Source organism: Sminthopsis crassicaudata, chromosome 2 (assembly GCF_048593235.1).
Source record: "Sminthopsis crassicaudata isolate SCR6 chromosome 2, ASM4859323v1, whole genome shotgun sequence".
Taxonomy (NCBI): Eukaryota; Metazoa; Chordata; class Mammalia; order Dasyuromorphia; family Dasyuridae; genus Sminthopsis; species Sminthopsis crassicaudata.
The window spans coordinates 292,176,182-292,197,506 of record NC_133618.1 but is presented as its reverse complement, the minus strand read 5'-3'; the positions used below and the strand labels follow the sequence as shown (position 1 = coordinate 292,197,506).

General features: G+C 36.5%; 1 protein-coding gene across 2 annotated transcripts in view; it reads right to left on the bottom strand.

The window, feature by feature from the left end:
- The window catches only part of CCDC88C (coiled-coil domain containing 88C), a 221,760-nt gene that overhangs the window by 64,259 nt on the left and 136,176 nt on the right, over positions 1-21,325 (bottom strand). For both annotated transcript variants that reach the window (XM_074289718.1, XM_074289719.1), the window contains 5 exons: positions 17,499-17,645; positions 15,912-16,056; positions 12,060-12,244; positions 3,586-3,723; positions 329-1,399 (listed from right to left, as the gene is read on the bottom strand). In XM_074289718.1, the coding sequence (XP_074145819.1) occupies positions 329-1,399; positions 3,586-3,723; positions 12,060-12,244; positions 15,912-16,056; positions 17,499-17,645 (1,686 nt within the window). The remainder of the gene's footprint in view (positions 1-328; positions 1,400-3,585; positions 3,724-12,059; positions 12,245-15,911; positions 16,057-17,498; positions 17,646-21,325) is intronic.

Here is a 21,325-nt window from a genome sequence, read left to right as displayed (position 1 = left end):
TCAGTCAAAAAAGATTTTATGCTAATCCTTCCAGCTAGAAATCTATAATCCTAGTTTGTTTGTAGTTCTTCCAACCTAGATGCTGAGCTTTATTCTAAGCTAAGGATCCCCAAATTCATCTTCTGACACAAAAAAATTACAAAAGCATCTACAAACCTAAAAGGTTAAATAACCTTTTCTTGCATTTCTCAACTGCAGGAGAAAACAGAGCCCAGCAAGTGAGATTTCTGCTATATGCAAGCACTGTCTTTAGGGTAGTCCAACGTCTTCCCCAAAAGATGAGAGATGAAATAAAATGGTGATCCAACACCAATGTCCAATGACTTACCTCTCTTAGTGTTGTAAGGGTTCTCATGTGAATGGTGACTTGCTTGGTAAGATCCTTATTGTCCTTTTCTAGTTCTTTCAACTTATTGGCAGAGTCCTTACACCGAGCAATTTCTTTTTCTAGTGTTTTGTTTTCTTTTTCGGCAGCTGCTAATTTCACGACATTATCATCTAAAATGGCATCCTTGAGTTCCACCTGTTGCCACAAGCGCTTCGTCTCCTTCTCCAGCATTTTTTTATCTTTCTCCAACTGAGACACTTCCTGCTCAAGCATCTTCTTCTCTTTTTCAAAACGTTCTAGCTGCTTGTTTGTCATCCTCAGTTCTTCCAGATTGCAGTGCAAGGTCTGGTTTTGCGTTTCTACTTCCTCGAGTTCCTTCTCAAGCTCCTGAGTCTTCCTGCTGCTGGACTCCAGAATCTGCTGCAGCCTCAGGTTCTCAGCATTCAGACCCTGGTAACTGAGCTCGAGTCTCTCTGACTTCTTGCTCAGGGCTTTCAGCAGCTCTATCGTTTTCTGGAGTTCTTCCTTCTCCTTCTCTAGTTCCTTGTTCTCAATCTCGATCTGGGCCATTTTGGCACTCGTGAACTTCATCGTCTCGAGCATCTTCCGCAGCTCCAAGTTCTCTTCATTAAGCTGTTTGTTGTCATGCTCCATGCCCTCCAGGCGCACAGAGACATTCTGTAAGGTGTCCAGTGACTTCCTCAGCTTCCTGTTCTCCAGCTCCAGACCCCCATTTTCATTCTCCAGGGTTTCGACTTTCTCTGTAACCATTTTCATGGACGTCATTTTCTGGGTCAACTTTTCATTCTCTCTTTCTAGCCGGTGAAGTTCCTTCTCCATCGATTCCACCCGTTCTACCTTCTCCTTGACATGCTCAAAATCCTTGTGCAGCTGCTTCTTTTCAAATTCAGTCTTATTGAGTTTGCTGCTCATCTCCGTAATGGTTTCATGCAGAGATTTGTTTTCTCTTTCAATGTCTTTTACTCGAGCCTCATTACTGACCTGAGATCTTTCCCTTAAGGACCAAACTAGTTGATTGAGATGGTCTTTTTCTTGTTCAAGGTCCTTTATCTATATAAAAACACAATAACAAAAAACAAAACAAAACAAAACAAAAAACCAATAACAAGAGATTAGCCAGCTAACAGTTAGCAGTTATATAGCTCTTTTAGGTTTCCAAACTGCTTTATAAATATTACCTCATTTGATCTTCACATTAATCCTCAGGAGGTAGATGCTATGATCTTCCTCTTTTTGCAAAAGAAGAGACTGAGATTTAGTGAAGTGACTTGTTCTGGGTCACCCTGCTTCTAAGCAATTGAGTCTGGATTTGAACTTGAGCTTTCCTCACCCCAGGTCCATCATTTTCTCTCCAATGCACCATCTAACTACCTTCACATTAAGTAGGATGACAGATCTAGGGCTCAAAGGGATCTCCAATACCATCAAATCTCTTTCTCATCTTACAGATGGGGAAACTCAGGGAAAGTGATTTAGCCATGGTCATATAGACATAGTTAATATCAAAAGTATGATTTGATGTAGAAATATATTTGGAAGCATAGCAGATGTTTAACTTATTATATATTCGATTGTCTGGAGGGGGAGGGAGAAAAATCTGGAAGTTTTTGCAAGTATTTTTTTAAATTTCAATAGCTTTTTTTGAAAAAATTTAAAAATAGCTTCTAATTTTTCAAAATACACACAAAGATACTTTCAATAGCTTTTATTTTGAAAATTTAATAATAGCTTTTTATTTTTCAAAATACATGCAAAGAGAGTTTTCAACATTCACTCTTGCAAAACCTTGTGTTCCAATTTTTTCTCCCTCTCTTACCCCCAATAACCTTCTCCTAGGTAGCAAGTCATCCAATATAGGTTACACATGTAAATTCTTCTAAACATATTTCCACACATATCATGCTACACAAGAAAAACCAAATCAAAAGCCAAAAAATGAGAAAGAAAAAAAGCAAGCAAACAATGACAACAACAATAAAAAAGGTGAAAATACCACATTGTGATCTACCGTTGGTCCCCATAGTTCTCTCTATATATAAAATAGTTTTTTCTATTAGAGATCTATTGAAATTGGCCTGAATACCTCATTGTTGAGAAGAGCCAAGTCCATCAGAATTAATCATCACATAATCTTGTTGTTACTATGTACGATGATCTTTTGGTTCTGCTCACTTCACTTAGCATCAGTTCATGTAAGTCTCTCCAGGCTTTCCTGAAATCATTCTCTTTGCATATATTTTTAAAAATAATATTCTATTTATTTTTTAAAAGTATGATCTGAACTTAAATTTAAGTAGAAATTAAGTGTCCTAAAATTCAGTAATGACTGAACATCAAACACCCAGACTAAACTCTAGTTTACTCTTTAAGACTGGAGGAGTTCTTAACCTGGGATTTGAGAAGCTGTTCTTTTTACTTAATTCTATCTATATGAAACAATGGTTTCCTTTGTCAATCAACATTTATTTAGTACCTACGTGCAAGGCAGTGTGCTAAGCTGTGGTCATTACTTTGTCCCACAGTATTACTTTGTAATACCTGTATTTTATTTGATGTAATTAAAAACATTACTGGGACATTGGGTGGCACAGTGGATGGAGAATCAGCCCTGGAGTCGGGATCTGAATTCAAATATGACCTCAGATATTTATAAGCTGTGTGACCCTGGGCAAGCCACTTAATGTAAACTGTCTCAGAAAAATACGTTTCACCAGACAATCTTCCCCAAAGGAGTTCAAGACATAAGAAAAAGTCTCCTGTGCAATAAGGTAATGTATATACTTAAAGAAGAGTAAACTGAGAAAATTATGGTGGCACAGCAGATAAAGAAATGAACCTGAAATAAGGAAGTTCTGTGTTTGAAAACAAACTTGGACATTTGACTAGCTCTGTGACCCTGAACAAACTGCTTAACTGTCATGTGCCTCAGTTTCCACAAACGTAAAATGTGAAGAACAGCAATTATCTCCTACAGGTATATGAAAAATATTTTTAAAGTGCTTTGCAAACCTTAAATTATTATATAAATGCAGCCAATGATGATATAATAGATTAAAATACTTTTTCATCTGAAAATTTAACAGTTGAGAAAAAGGGTCTTACCACCAGAGCCCCTGTAAATAATCTAGAAAATTGCTAAAATTGTCCACCGGATTTTGAGAAGCCACAGGTGAAAATATCATGTTATTAACACAGGGCAAAGAGAAATTGATTAATTGTAGACATGAGGGCTGTACCTGTCTTTCCTTATCTGCCTTCTGTGTCTCCATGTCACTCTGAAGCTGCTCCTTCTCTTTGATCAGCTCCTCACTGAGGGTCTCCAGATCCTGGTTGCTCTGTTTCTCTCTTTCAAGCTGAGTTTGTAACTTTTCAATCTTCAGCAAGGCCAAAAGGCAAATGAAAAGAGAAAAGAGAGTCATTATTTTAAAATGTTCCACGTTTATCATATATTGAATTACTTGCTATCTAGGGCAGAGAGTGAGAGGAAGAAGGGGAAATTTGGAACACAAGGTTTTGCAAAAATCAATGTTGAAAAATTATCCATGTACATGTTTTGAAAATAAAAAGCTTTAATAAAAAAAATTCCAGCAGACCAAAAACCTAAGCAATTTTCCTTTCCAGATCAATACCACAACGATGCTTCCTAATGAGACCAGAGGACTGCTAGATGCTGCAGTAGACAAAATGCCAGTCCTAGAGTCAGCAAGACTCATTTTTCTCAGTTCAAATCCTGCCTCAGACACTTACTAGCTGTGTGACTCTCAGCAAGTCACTGAATACTGTTTGCCCTAAGAACAACAAAGAGACCACCCTGTGAACTCCCTGAATTTTTCCTGGAAACTAGGTGACACAGAGAATGAGCACTGGGCTATTATAAATCAGGAAGACCGGATTTCAGACCACCTCCGACACTTCTCACTTATGTGATTCTGGCCAAATCACTCAACTTCTTTCTGCTTCAGTTTCTATAACTGTAAAATAAGGGTCACAATACCATTACCTCCTAGGGCAATTGTGAGAATCAAATGATATAATACCGCAAACTGATAATCATGTAATAAATGCTTATGACCTTTCTCCCCATATAGACTGCATTTATAGTGTTCATATATCATATCATCATCTAATTCTTCTATATCATCATTATTATTGCAGACATTTATGTAAAAATGTGAACATACAAATCACTTTAGGTATGCCATTGTGCTCTACTCTTACAGCAACCAATGAAGGGTAATCAGGAAAGGTAATACCAGATGATGTGACCATAGGCAAGTCACTTAACCTCCCATCTGCAAAATGGCAATAAAAATAGCACCCAATTTACAGGGGTATTGTAAGGATCAAATGAGAAAATACATATAAAGTATTACACAAACCATTAAGAACTAGCGGAGGCTCTGAGAAATGACGTAATGGAAATTATCACAGGGCAGCATGATTACACCTGATTAGGTATTGTAACTGATGAATACTGGAATGTTTCTAGTTTTAAAGAAGAGAAAACCGGTAGTGGAGCAGGCTCAGGAGTGGTAGACACATTATCTTTATTTTAATTTTTTTCAAAAAATATAATTTTATTTTTAAAAATCTAAAATCTAGATCAGAAATTCTTTTTTTTAATTAATTTATAATTATATATATTTTTGACAGTATATAGGCACGAGTAATTTTTTTAAATAACATTATCCCTTGTATTCATTTTTCCAGATTTTCCCCTCTCTCCCTCTACTCCCTCCCCAGATGATAGATAATCCCATACATTTTACATGTGTTACAATATAACCTGGATACAATATATGTGTGTAAATACCATTTTCTTGTTGCACGTTAAGTATTAGATTCCGAAGGTATAAGTAACCTGGGTAGATAGACAGTAGTGCTAACAATTTACATTCACTTCCCAGTGTTCCTTCTCTGGGTATAGTTATTTCTGTCCATCATTGATCAACTGGAAGTGAGTTGGCTCTTCTTTATGTTGAAGATTTCCACTTCCATCAGAATACATCCTCATACAGTATTGTTGTTGAAGTGTACAGTGATCTTCTGGTTCTGCTCATTTCACTCAGCATCAGTTGATGTAAGTCTCTCCAACCCTCTCTGTATTCCTCCTGCTGGTCATTTCTTACAGAGCAATAATATTCCATAACCTTCATATACCATAATTTACCCAACCATTCTCCAATTGATGGACATCCATTCATTTTCCAGTTTCTAGCCACTATGAAAAGAGCTGCCACAAACATTTTGGCGCATACAGGTCCCTTTCCCCTCTTTAGTAGTTCCTTGGGATATAAGCCCAGTAGATCAAAGGGTATGCACACTTTGATAACATTTGGGGCATAATTCCAGATTGCTCTCCAGAATGGCTGGATTCTTTCACAACTCCACCAACAATGCATCAGTGTCCCAGTTTTCCCACATCCCCTCCAACATTCATCGTTATTTGTTCCTGTCATCTTAGCCAATCTGACAGGAGTGTAGTGGTATCTCAAAGTTGTCTTAATTTGCATTTCTTAGATCAGAAATTCTTAACCAGAATTCATGAACTTGGTTTTTTTTTTTTAAATATATTCTTATATTTTTTCTTTTGCAATCCTAAATATTTTATTTTATATATTTATATATCTTTTTATTTTTATTTTATATATGTATTTATAATATTATTCTGAGAAGGTCCACTCTTTTCACCAGGTTGTCAAAAGCATTTGTGACACACAAAAAAAGTTAAGTACCTTAATCTGTACTATCTGTGCTTATTCTGTATGGCCATCAAGGGAAAAAGTGAAAGCAATGAGAATCAGATTTTGGCTCAATATAAGGAGAGGTTCAGAACTGGAAAGAACCTCTCTTAAGAAGTCTAACATTGACCACTTTCTTCATTCTTATAAAATTATAATTACATATATATGTATATATTATTATAATTATAAAACAGGATTCAAACTGAGCTATTCCTCCCTCCAATCTAACATTCTATCTTGTAAATCACCTCATCTCTCAGTAATGTGTAATAATTAAAGCTGTCCAAAAATGGAACGCGCTGCCTCTGGGGATGGTGAGTTAATGGAGATCTTCCAAGTGAAGGCTGGGCAATTACTTGCCAGGGATGCTAGAGATCTACAATTCTTTCATTCCATCCAGACTAATTCAGACTTCCCTTACTCCATTTCTCAAGCTTCTGAGGTCCATGCTCTCTAGATGGCTAAAGGGTGAAAAGGATGTCCCCATGGGTTTTTAACCTCTGCATCCCTCTCTCCAGGTGGACTTCTGCTGGTCTTATCACTCCCTAATTCTTTCTGAACTTCCTATTATTACACTTTGCAGTTGAAAAACTGAAGGCCAAGGGCAGCCGATGCTATTTCCTCTCCTTTTCAGTCTTTCGATTTCAGGTTTAAAATGTGATTTCATCGGTGATCAGACTTCCTCACTGCCGTTGGTGGCTTTTGCCTTTCCTCTCACCCTGCCTCCTACCTCCCCACCCTTTTATGGTCCAGGGCCAGAGTCCAAATTCTGCTGTGCAGGCCACAAAGTCTCAGAGAGGCTGCTTTTGTTTCTGGTAATGAAAGTGCTGGCTGTTCTCCTCAACTTCTTAGGAAAAATTAATTTCTGCTACATGTGCCACTCCCGTTCCATTACAGTATGAGATTTTTGGTTTTCCTTAAATCATCTTGTCTGTCTAAATCATCGTATTTGGCTTTAAGTTCCCAGAGACTACTGATGATAAAAGAAAAACCCTCATATTAATATACCTAAAAGTTTCATTTATCTTTTAAAAACTGTCACTCTACCAATCATACCCTGGCAGCTTGTAACTCATGAGCCCTGAGTTAGGATAGCTTCTAGCACTGCATGCCAGGGGGGAAGACTCTCCTGCTGACTTAAGTGGAGCCCACCCCAGTGTGGCCCAATATCTTCTCCAGTCACCCACTGGGTTAAGCCCTCCTCTACCTGAGAGATGCTACATCTACAATCAGATCAAAAGCTGGATGACTTGTTTTATCCAAAAGTGAAGTAGGCAACATAGAAGAGAAAGGAATTTGAACACCAGGATGATATAATCTTAAGGCAGTTAAACTATACACCAAGATATGTATCGCATGGGTGATATAGAATTAAACAAAGAAAATTCTTGAAAAATAGTTACAGCTGTCTTGTACCTGAGAACCCAAGTTTTTTTTCTTTTTCTTTTTTTTATTTATAAAATATATATATGGGTAATTTTTCAACACTGACCCTTGCAAAACCTTGTGTTCCAAATTTGCCCCTCCTTCCTTCCCCCACCCCCTTTCCCCTAGATGGAAGATAATCCAATACATGTTAAATGTTAAAATATATATTAAATCCATTATATGTATACATATTTATACAATTATCTTGATGCAAAAGAAAAAATCAGATCAAGAAGGAAAAAACCTAAGAAAACAAAATGAAAGCAAACAACAGAAAGAGAAAATGCTATATTGTGGTCTACATTCAAGAACCCAAGTATTAAGAAAAAAAATTAGGTCAGTCAACAATTAAATTAATGGGACAATAAGCATCAGATAAGGATGTTTCAGACCTGGAGAGGCCAAAGTTCACCTTCAATTTCCTCATATGTAAAATTAGAATATGATAGCAGCTCCTGCACAGGGTAGTTTTGAGGACCAAAAGAGATGATGTTTGTTAAACATTTTATGAACCTTAAAATGCTACATAAATCTTAGCTATCATCAACTTTTAAGACTGACTGGTTTGTGAGCTTAATAACATATTTACACATTGATCTTAAGCAGAACTTTTTAATTTTTTTTGCCCCTCTGACTCATTTGGCACTTGGGTCAAGTCCACAGAACTCTTCTCAGAATCATGTTTTTAAATAATAAATTCAATTCAATCAACTTAAAAATAAGGTTTAAAAATCCATAGCATTAAAAATGAAACCAATTATAATAAAAAAATTCTCAAAGTATTTTGTGAAATCAAGTCCATGAGCTCCAGGCCAAGAAGTCCTGATTTACAGTTGACAAAGAATTTTTCAAATAGATTATCTCACCTGAGTTCTAGAAAAACTCTGAGACAGGTACCAGAACTGTCACAATGGAAAGGAAGGGAATAAAGCACCTTTTCCCTATGAATTCTGCCAAGGCCTGGTGGCTTTTCTTTAACACACTTTTTTCCCCTCCTTGGCAATTAAAAAGGCTAGATGGAACTCTACCAAAAAGTAGAAAATGGGAGGGGGGTGCCCCCTCTGGGGAAGGGAAAAACCAAAGAATAAGAAGGCTCTCCAGCCAGCAATGACTGCCAGTTCCTGTTTGTACAGGCAGGAAGGGCTGTTTGGAGGGTGGCATATAAGGGCAGTAAAAAGAACAATGGGAAACTGGAGGGGAAAAAAGCATTTCCTGAGACCTACAGGGAGGACAATCTGAAGTCACCTCCATATACTAGGATTACGTTCCAGTTTACAATTAACATTCAATTAACAGCTCCATGGGACTCCCTGCAACCCTATAATCCTCGTCTTTCTAAATGTCAAATCTTCCTTATCTGGAGCAAGGCCGGAATGCTTTCTTAATCCAGTCATTTCCTCTAATGGATTCATATGGACCCACAAAACAAGCCCATAATTGTGTATTCTTAGCTTTTCGTCAGAAGATATAAGCAACAGGTGAAGGGGGGTTTTCCTCTAGAACTAAAAAGAAAAACCTGTGGGCAGCTGAAACTTTATGGACAAAATGGGTAGTAGAAATGGGAGTGGAGGAAAAATTTTTTAAAAATAAAAATAAAGAGGGGCAAACTAGTTGGTACAATGGATAGAGCACCAGCCCTGAATTCAGGAGGACCCGAGTTCAAATCTGCCCTCAGACACTTAACACTTCCTAGCTGTGTGACCCTGGGCAAGTCATTTAACCCCAATTGTGGAAGGGAGGAAGAGAGGAAGGGAGGAAGAGAGGAAGGAAGGGAGGGAAGGAAGAAGGGAAGGAAGGAAGAAGGGAAGGAAGGAAGAAGGGAAGGAAGGAAGAAGGGAAGGAAGGAAGAAGGGAAGGAAGGAAGAAGGGAAGGAAGAAGGGAAGGAAGAAGGGAAGGAAGAAGGGAAGGAAGAAGGGAAGGAAGGAAGGAAGGAAGGAAGGAAGGAAGGAAGGAAGGAAGGAAGGAAGGAAGGAAGGAAGGAAGGAAGGAAGGAAGGAAGGAAGGAAGGAAGGAAATTAATTTTATGTGAGTCTAAAGTTAAAAGATAATTACTGGATTTTATTGGGTAGAAAAGTAATAACATGGTCTATGCTTTATGCTTTAGAAAAACCACTTTGGAGGCTGTGTGGAAGATGGAGAGGAGAGAATCTTGAATCAAGAAAATCACTTAGAGGAGTCCAGATCAAGAACACATTGACCCTGAGAAAAGAGAAAGGGACACATTGGGGAGATATTGTAGAAGAAGGGACAAGAGATGGCAACTGACTAGATATGTGGAGTAAGGAATTGAGGATAATTCAAACATTGAGATAGTGAACCTTGGTGACTCCAAAAATGTTGGCACCTTGGAAAGATGTAATAAAAATTCCAGAACAGGAAAAATGGTAAAAGTTATAATATAATATAAGAAGATTTAAGGGAAAATAATGAGTTTTGAAATTAGATCTGGGACTTTGGGAAGTATCTAATCTAAAACTTTCATTTTTTAAGTGAAAAGGTAAAAAGGGGTGAGGGCCACATTCAGCAAATGGGTATAACAAATGTCACGTTATCCTGCATCAAATCTGATAAAGTATAAAATCCTTTTAGAGCTCACATAGGGAGCCTTGGGGATCATCTCAACCAAGTTGTACATTTTACAGATGGGAAAACTGAGTTCATAGTCACACAGCTAACTCATAACAGAGATAAAATTATAAATGTAGGCTTCAACTCATGAGGCCAAAGTTCTTCCTATTACATTGGACCATCTGGGGAAAAGTACTTTTATGGAAACCTACCTTTACTGGAAGGGCAAAGGAAAACAAAGCTGGTCTTGAAGGGAACATGGAAAAGAGAGAGAAAACAGCCTAAGAACTGCACTGTGATAGTAAACTAATCCAAAGCAAAGACTACAATGTTGGGTGGGTTCTGAATATGGTACCCACAGAGACAAAGGCATGAATTATGCAAGATGAAAATATATGGAGGAACTGTGATTTCTACCTGTGGAAAGATGAGGATGGACGAGGAGAAATAGTAAGAGAAAAGGGATGTTCCAAAGAAATTATAAAAGGGGAAAAAAGATTCATATGGGCAAAAATGTTTGTAGTGGAGGAGATGCCCATCAGTTAGGGAATGGCTGAATAAGTTATGATACGAGAAAGTAATGGAATATTGTTGTTCTATAAAAACGATGAACAAGCTGACTTTACAAAGGCCTGGAACTGAACTGATTCTGAGGGAAATAAACAGAACATTGTACACAGCAAGAGCAAGACTGTGCAATGATCAACTCTGACAGCAATTCAGTGATCCAGGGTAATCCCGATACACTTTGAGTGGAAAACACCACTCACATGCACAGGGAGAACTATGGAGACTAAATGCAAATCAACACATGCTATGTTCACTTTTTTTCCCCTTCATTTTTTTTTCCTCCTTTGTCCTAACTTTTCTCTCCCAACATGATTCATATGGAAATATGTAAAAAAAAAAATGAATGCACGTATATAACCAAAAAATATTTTACATGTAACTAGGGAAAATAAAAAAATTTTTTAAAAAGAATAAAGAGGTGGGGATGGGGAAGGGGATGGAAAAAAGGATAAGGATGATAATAGCTGGGATTTAGGCTTACAAAGCATTTTACAAATACCTCATTTGAACCTCACATAATCCTGGAAGGTAGTTGCCACTTTCCTCATTTGACAGATGAGGAAACTGAAATGATGACTTTCACAAGAGACCATATTTGAAATCAGGTCTTCCTGATCCCAAGTCCGACATTCTATGTGCTACATACACCAGTGAAGGGAGGCCGTCTATGACAGTTTCACCATAGGAAACTTGGGCCGCGAAGCCCACTACTAGTTCAGCCATGCTTTGTTTCTAACCCCAGTAAGCACCTATATGAGCAATGACCATCTTGTCTCACTCTTTTTTTTCTATATGCTTTGAAAAATCATATCGCCCAATCACCATTTTTATATGTGGAATAATACTCACATTTTGTATAAAGCATTTTCATTTTTTGCCTTTGTTTCCAAATGTATTAGTTTATCAGAGCCTCAAAGAACAGAGAAATAGATAAAGCAGGAAGTTTTCATGCCTATTTTACAGATAAGAAAGCTGAGGCTCAGCAAAGTAAAGGGATTTGTAGGGCTGTGATTCACATCCAGGTCTTCTGATTTCTAGCTCTGCTTTTCCTACTTTCACTGCCACTGGAGTCTGACTTAGTTTTCTCATGGCTATAACTCAATCACAAAACAGCTTTTGTCCAACGTCTTATTTTTACTTTTTTTTTTTAAGCATGAGGGTTTTAAAAATTACTATTTACTGCATGACCTTATTCATCTTATTCAATATCAATTATTAATTGTTCTTACTACCCTGCGGTTATTTCCTGATTTTGTTACATATCTTTTCCCAGGACCTTGGTACAGGTGAAGGCAAGGTTTCTTTACTGGACATCCTTTGTCCTGACCTTGCATCCTCTTGTGGGCTTTAACTAATCCCCAGAGATGAGCTGTCAGGCAGAAGGAGGGGGAAGGGGTACCTTTCTGCTGAGTTGGTGGTTCTCTGTTTCGAGCTCCACAAATTTTAATTTGCTTTCTTCTGCAATCAGGGAAGCATCTCTCAGCTCTTGGATGGTGTTCTGAAGGCTCTGGTTTTCCTTCTCCAGCTTCAAAATTCGACTCGAGGCACACTCATTCAACTCAAACACAAAGGACTTCCTGGATGCTGGAGGAAAATTGTCAGGATCAAAATTCAGCGCTCTAGAGCATCCTAAGGGGATTAATTCCACCTCCACCGCACCCCCAATTACATGGTTACTTGGGAGAGAGAAGGAATAGCGGATCAAGAACTAACACTGATACAGACAGCAAGCCATTTAACTTATGAGTGCCCCCAGGCCACTCTGTCTAAAACATAAATTACTGAACATTGCTGGTCTGCACTGGTAGAGGAGCTTCATCCAGGGCATTGCAAAAATCACAGCTTTGGATACAAATAAATGAACGGGTAAATAAATAAACAGATAGATAAATAAAAATGAATGAAGGAATTGATAAACAAATGAAGAGATAAATGAAAATGAAGGAATGAAACAAAACAAGGTCCTAAAACAAAAATATAAAAGTCATTATTTTTTTAAGGAGTGGGAGTGTTTTTTTAAAAAGTGAAAAATTACATAGTCCTCTCAAAGAACATTTTTTTTTTGGAAGGGAGTAGGGGTTAGAGCAGTGAAGCTAAACACATACCCAAAGTCCTAGTGCAGTTTAAAGCTATTAACTGGGCAGCTAGGTGGTGCAGTGGATAGAACATCAGCCCTGGAGTATGGAGGACCCTAGTTCAATACCGGTCTCAACACCTACTACTACCTGTGTGACCCTGGACAACTCACTTAACCCTGATTGCCTCAAAAAAAAATCAAATCAAAACAAAACAACCAAAAATTGTAATTACACTAAGACTTTTAGGATATCCTGTGTTAAAGATGATTAGACTGAGGTCAGACTGTGGAGGGCCTTCAATAACCAACCTAAGGAGCTTGTAAAGGAAATAATTAGGATTTCTGAGCTTATATCATGAGTGACAATGTAGTGGAAAGAGGACCTCAAAAGCAGAAAGTCCTGAGTTCAAATCCTACCTCCTACATAGATTGGGTATATAACCCTGAGCAAGTCATAATGTCCCAGTGCCCAAAGCATTACTCTAAGTGTTGCACTGATCAGAGAAGGAGCTATCAACCTGAATCACAGATCTTACTTTTTCAAAAAATTCATGGGTGTCCAATGATATTCAATTAACCTCATCTATGTTTTGGTCCAAGCAAAAGCAGGAAAAGGGAACAGCCCAGGACATGTACAGAGAAGGGGGAGAAGTTCAATGGGGCAGGAGCTGGCCCATGTGGAGGACTGCATGAGATCAGGCTGGAAAAATCAGGGGGAATTTTTTAGATTGTTCCCCATCGCTACTTCCATGTTCACCTTCACTCCTAATTTCCAGCTTTCTTTAGAGCATATAATCCATATACTATCCCCTATAGATGGAAATGTAATGTTTATGCAATAATAAAATAAGAATTTTTAAATAATAACTTTTTAAAAAAGGATAAAGGGCTTTTAAATGTCAGGATAAAGGGTTTGAGCTACATCTGATAAGCTATAGTAAACCTCTGCAGCAAACTGACCTACAGATCCGCTTCTATACATCTGCAGAAGCTGTGTCCCACGTCTACAATAATAATACTAGTTTGTAAAGTACTTTACATGTAGTTCCTCCGAGACTCTCATAACAACCTTGTTGTAGGTCTATTATTATTCATACTCAAGAGATGAGCTAAGTGAAGCTAGAGAAGTTAATGACTTACCCATAGAGCTCCTGACTGAACTCAGCTCTTCCTGATTCCAAACTTACTGCTCTTTCCCATTGCACCACCAAATCAATAGTGACCAAAAAAGAGAAAGATGATTTGGTCCACAGTCCTATTTATCATCACTCCTCTTAACCAATTCTGAAATCTAAACAAACTGGGATTCTTTTTTCCAAATTAAACACTCTATGCTAAGTACTTTATAATATTATTTCATTTGATCCCCACAACAATCCTAGGAAGTAACTGCTGTTATTATTCCTATTTCCCAAGGCAAACAGGGATTATCTGACTTTTGAGAGTCATGTATCTTCTAAGGCCAAATTTGAACTGTTCATCCTGACTCCAGGACTAGCATTTTATCCATTATCGCCCCCTCTCCTGTTGTCCCCATTATCCTAATCCCTTTGTCCTTGTCTTCTCCCTACTTAAAAAACAAAAAACAAAAAACAAAAAAAAAATAATTAATTAAACTAAAAAAGAAAAAAAATCTAAAACTTCAATAGAGTCCCATAAAATATAAGTTTTTAGTGTGGCCTTTAAAGTCCTCTACAATCTTGCCCCAGGGCACTTTCCCATCCTTATTATCCTTGCCCTGAGTCACATCTAGACCAAACTGGCTTACCCAATAGGTAGCTGTGCCCCACACCTACAAAGCACTTCCCCTGTCTCCTCCACACCTGTAGGGCTCAGCTACAATGCTACCTCTTATAGGAAACCCTTCCTGATGCCTTATTTGTTAGCACTCCTACTCTACTTGGTATTAGGCCTTCTTGTAAAAGAGAGATTCCTGGAGGATCAGAGTGCTTTCCATTATCTTTATATCTTTATTGCCTCATAGTATACATTGCACAGAAGAGGTGCTTAATGATACACTATTAAAGACATTAATAAAATTTTAAAATGCTTATTTTCCTAATAAAGTTTGTTAGATTGGACGGATAAAATAAGTGAATTGAATTTGCAAACACTAAATAAAGTTGCTGAAGAGACAAATAAATGAATGAGCTAAATAGCTCTAGCTCTGTTAACACAAAACTTCCGAATAAATTAATGATCAAGATTTAAACTATGCTCTTTTACAATTAATACTGAAATACTTCTGATGAACTGATAACTGATTTTGTTCCTCTGCTGAGAAATCCAAAAGTTCAACAAAAAACTTCTATTTCACAAAAAAATACTACTACTTTGTAAAATTGCAAATACTAAATACTAAAATACTAATGAAAACATTAAATGACCACATCAATGGCAACTATACATATGATCATTTTTAGAACCTCCTATTATTTGTTTGGTGCCAGTGCTTCCTGGTATAATCCCGACTCCTTGTTCATAAAACTCTTTTCAAGAAGGAGACTCCCTGCCTAGGAAGTTCTTCAGTGGGTAACAGTGTATACATGGAGTAAGCCAGTATGTGTAGGCAAATGATCCAATTATTTGACCGACTATGGTGCATGTTGTTTTGTCTTTCTTTGTATCACAAGTATTTGCCACATTGCCTGACACATAGTAAATATTTAATAAATGATTACTGAGTTGTGCAAAATAAGAAAAAAACCCATTTAGGATATCTAAGAGAGTTAGGGGGAAAAGGCCGACATCTTTTTCCACTTTGGCAAATGTATAATGGGCATAATAATGCACAAAACACAGACTTCACTGGGAATAAATAAATGTCATTTGTGTTTCCCCTGCTATCAAATATTCTTAGTCATTCATAAATCTGACTAAGATGGCCCCTGGGTTCCATACTTACACTTAAGTACGATGGAGTTCCCATAGGGAAAGAGAGTGACATAGTAATAATCTATATTTCTCACTCCAGAGAAAACTTTTTATTTTCCAGGGGTGGGGAGGGAATAGACAGAGACAATTCCAAGTGGCATTTTAAAGGTAATTAGGTCTTTAGGGCTGAATTATCAGGCTTAATGTGGACTCCAAGGGAAATGATGTCAGACTTAGCTCCTTAGGATAGAAACTGAAAGGACAGTTAAGAATGAGTCACTGTCTCTTGGGTTTACTTACCGTCTGAAAGGTCTGCATTCTTGGACAGCTGCTCTAACTCCCAGCCCAGGTGGGCAGATTCGTTCATACTCTGCTTCTGAGCAATCTCCAGGACCATGTTTTCTTCCAAAAGCTCTTCAATTCGCTTCTTATCTGTGTCCCTGTCCTAGAGAAAAAGGAAGAACATGGGGAAGAAAGTGCAAAATTCCGCAGGTGTAGGGACCAGTTCTTTTCATTAATAGACCAGCTGCTCCTGGTCAGAAGCATGAAACATTTCGTAAAGGCCATGTCAGGATTGTTTTAGGAAAAAAAGTAGGTAGGGGAAAGGAGATCTTCAGATGGGTGAAAAGAGAGGATATCAATGAAAAGCCATTAAAAGAAAAGGATGAAGAATATACAAGACCTGATGCAGTTTTCAAAATTAGATGTGCATCTCTATCAAAAATATGAACCCTGCTAGAGCAGCCACAGCAATATCTGCAAGCTACATCACTTCCAGGCAACAGTAACTTAGCAGTTAGTGGTATCTTACGTAGGTTTGCAAGGTACTTCTCTCACAACTATCCGGGGAAGAAGTAGTATAAGCATCATTATTGCCTATTTACAGATGAGGGAACTGAGTCTGAGGGAACTGAAATGACTTCTACTTAAATAGATGCATTTCTTGGAGAGCGAGGATTTTTGCTTTTCTTTGTATCCTCATTCCAGGGCTTAGCATAGAACCTGTCACATAACATGAAATAAATGTTTATTCACCAAAGATTTATTGCTAATAGTTGCCAAAAATGGGAAAATTCAGAGGGTTAAAATTTGACTCCAAATCTCTTAACTCTAGGTCATACAATGGGACTTTGAAAAAAAATAAAGGATTCTTAACCTTATTTTTTTTTTAAATGCCATGGAATCCTTTGTCCATCTGTTGAAAATTACAGACTCCTTTCCAGAAGAATGTTCTAAAAAACATAAAATAGGGGCAGCTAGGTGGATAGAGCACCAGTCTTGAATTCAGGAGGACCCGAGTTCAAATTGGACCTCGGACACTTAACACTTCCTAGCTGTGTGACCCTGGGCAAGTCACTTAACCTCAATTGCCTCAGGAAGAAACAAACAAACAAACAAACAAACAAACAAACAAACAAAACAAACAAAACTAGGATTATAAAAAAAACTAATTAAATTGAAATTATGTTTTAATATAATTAGTTCCCTTTGCAATCAATTTTTTAATTTAATTTGTCTAATTAAATTTCAACTTAAATTAATTAAATTTAATTAAAATTCAACTTTAATTTAATCAAGTATTATCAATTTGTTTTAAAGTTGAGAGATCCTAGTTCAAGAACCCTTAGTCTAAAACTACCTATTTAAAACAGCTTAGGACACGAGAGCCCCTAAAGACAGAGAGAGAGAAAGTTACAAAAAGATAGAGAAAAGGTAACTAGCTGTCTCTTACTTGAAAAAAAATTAAATGCAAAAAAGCACATTGTAAATGAGTGCTATGAATTACTACCATCAGATATCTACACTCTTTATTTAAAAAAAAAACTAAAAGGTGATATATCAAGACTGACAATCCTCAAATATAATTTAATAACAAAACTTCATTACCAGTTCCACATCATGAAGTTTAGATTTCAATTGCAAATTTTCTTTTTCCAGCTCATGGACTTTATCACCTCGAGCTCGAGCAGCGGTCAGCTGTTCTTCCAACATTGCCTTGGTTTCAATCAGAATGATATTATCTTCTCTCAACTCCTAGACGATATAAACAAACATAATGCATTTAGGTAAAAAGAATTTCTTTATTGAGAACACATCCCTTCTGTCATTTCCAGTTATTTTGGCAAAGTGAGTCTAAATAAAAGACATCTAGGAAATAAACACAGTGTAGAAAGTTTTGTCTATCAATATGACCATTCATTAGATCAATTCAAATGAATTTTCTACATTCTAAAAAACCCAATTGAGATATACCTTTTTCCTTATCTATAAAATGGGATAACAATAATAACAATAACATCTAGGGTTGGGAGGACCAAATGGGATCGTATTTCTAAAGTGCTTACTACACACAATGCCTTAGCACATTCCCGGTGATATTTGGATGTTAGCTATTATTTATCCAAAAGGCAATATGAAGTCATTTAAATTGACCAAGTAGGGGAGTAATATAGTCAGATGCATATTTAAGAAAAATCACTCTGGTCAGAGTATGTAGGACGGATTGGAGATGATAGATGGGATGTCACAAGTGAGGAAAACAGAAGATCTGAACATCTGAGTCTAAAGACTTATTGACTCAAATAGGAAAAGGGAAGAGAAAAGAGATGATTTAATTTAATTTAAATTTAAAATCAAATTTAAAATTAAAATTTAATTAAAAATTAAAATTAATTTAATTTTACTGCAAGTTAGAAAATGATGAAGCAGTCAGGTTTGAAATAATTTAGGAGGCCTCAGAGATTCAAGGAAGCAATTGGTAATGAATTATCTATTCAGGCCATCTTTCTTTTTCAAAGTACATTTTCTAATGGCACATCCATGTCTTTGGAAAATTATAAGTTCTCATCCAGAGCTTAGAAGAGGACCATTGTCCAGCAAAAGTAATGCCCCAAACTGAAACAAAGCAATTCTGCTGCCCCACAGAGATCTAAGAGGGCAGGGCTATGTTTACCACTTTAATCCTGGAACCAATTGCTTAACAAATTTAAAGGAAACAATTGTGTTCTTCCATCACATCACTGTTGCATTCCACATTAGAACAAATGTTTTAATATTCTTTGTATTTATGTTTTACCATTCTGAAGAGCCATTTTGGGGTCACAAGAATTCCCCCAACACACACCCCTGAATGCCTTCAAGCACACACTGGGAAACCGGACAGCCTTTTCTAGGTGGACAAGAAGTCTGTTATTAGTTTTTCTACCCCCTTACTCTCACTGATTATAACACAAAGAACAGGGTTAGGTAGGTCATTCATATCCTGCAGCTGGCTAGTTGCCCATAGAGACGCAAGACAGACTGGCTGGGGCACACTTAGGCTGTAATCCAAAAGGACTGATGGGGGTGGGGGGGAAATCACTCAGTTTGGTCAATGAGCAAAGTTTTAATCAAAGGGTAAAATGTAGAAAAATAGATCTTGAAAATGTATTTCCTCCCTTCTTAACAGAGGTAGGAAGATATGAGTATGAAACACTGTGGTTAATTATATTGGTTTTTTCTTTCTTTTCTTTTGTTCTCTGTTCTAATCTAACAGATAACTTTCTGAGAAGGGTAAGGAGGAAGGAAGAAATGGGCTGGGAAACATATCTGATATGAAAATAAAAAGCGGCAATAAAAATTTATTCATTAAATCAACTAGAAAAATCAACTAAAACAAGCACAAAATAAAACCAGAGAAGCAGATAAAAGGAACCCCCCCAAAAATAGAAGTGATAACTGAATATTTTATATATTAAATTTAAAATACTAAATTTTTTCATTTAAAATACCAAAATACCAAAGTTTAAAATTTAAATTTTAAATTTAAATATTTAAAATATTAAAAATACTAAATTTATTTAGTATTTTAAAATGCTTTAAAAATGTAAACATTAACTTATTTTTTAAAAATCAATCAACAAGCATTTTTTAAACACACAATGCAAAGAGCTGTAAACTGTGCATATCCTTTGATCCAAAGTGCCACTACTGGATCTGTATCCCAAAAAAAAAGCATAAAACAAAGAAAAAGACCCATTTGTTCAAAAATGTTCATAATAGCTCTCTTTGTGGTGGCAGGGAATTGGAAAAAAGATTAGACTTCCATCAACTGGGGAATAGCTGAATAAATTATGGCATGTGAAAGTAATTAAATATTATTGTTCCATAAAAATTTATGAACAAATTTTTATGTAACAATAATGAGCAGGTTTATTTTTAAAAAGCCTGGAAAGATTTCCATGATCTGATGCTGAGTGAAGTGAGCAGAACCAGGAAATCGTTGTATACAACAACAACATGACTGTGCAAGGACCAACAATGATAGACCTGGTTCTTCTCAATGATTCAGTGATCCAAGGAAATCTCAATAAACTTTGTAAGGATAACACAATTCCCATCCAGAGAGAGAATTATAGAGAATGAATGTAGATCAAACAGATACTATTTTCACCTCTTTTTTTTCTTCTGGTTTCAATCATGGTTTTCCCCTTTTGTTCTGATTTTTCTCTCCCAAGATGATTCATAAGGAAATATATAAAAATGAATATACATAGATAACCAAAAAATTGTTTTTTATTTGTAATTGGGGAAAATAAAATTAATTTTTAAAAAGTCACCCAGAAGTCAAGAACAAGTAGGAACTGATTATTACCCAAAAGCTTATCAGAGGGTAAAGTCTAGCCCTTGCAAGAAGCTTCAATTCTGAAAGAAAATCAAGAGAGATATGAGGAAACCAAAACGATAGTGACCACTATCAAGAATTATTAAAGACCAAGAGATACACTTAAAATTTCTAATAGGAGAATGATTATAAGCAGTGATTCAAAGGGAAAAAACCCTCCTCCTCTTCCTTACATCTCAGATCAGTCGATTTAAATGTTCTTACAATGATAGGCTTATTTCCAATATGCTCTTGATTCAGTAGAATCACAGAGATAGTTTGTACAAGATGGTGGAGGAGACTACATTGATTAGAACAGTCTAAACTAGATCTCATATGTATAATGAATAGCATATTGCTTGTCTTCTCAGTGAGTGAGTGAGGGTCTAAACTAAAGAATCTCAAACTCAAAAAAAATTTTAAATGTTAAAAAGAATAATTTTAAAATAATAGCTTTTTATTTTTCAAAATACATGCAAAAATAGTTTTCAACATTCACCTTTGCAAAACCTTGTGCTCCAAATTTTTTGCCCTCTCCCTTCACTCCTCCCCTAGACAGCAAGTAATTCAATATAGGTTAAACGTGTAATTCTTCTTAATATATAATAATTTTTAAAAATTAAATTCACTGTCCTAAAGATTATAGCCCCCACAAAAACTATAAACTAGTTAGGAAACAAATTATATTGGGGTATTATAGACAACTTTAGAAGTATCATATTTCTTATATAGACTATAAGCTCCCTGGGGACAAGAACTACCTCTTCTTTTTTTTTTTTTTTTAATTCATTTTTCCAAATTATCCCCTCCCTCCCTCCACTCCCTCCCCCCGATGACAGGCAATCCCATACATTTTACATGTGTTACAATATAACCTAGATACAATATATGTGTGTAAATACCACCCTCTTTTTGCACATTAAGTATTAGCTTCCGAAGGTATAAGTAACCTGGGTAGATAGACAGTAGTGCTAACAATTTACATTCACTTCCCAGTGTTTCTTCTCTGGGTGTAGTTGTTTCTGTCCATCATTGATCAACTGGAAGTGAGTTGGATCTTCTTTATGTTGAA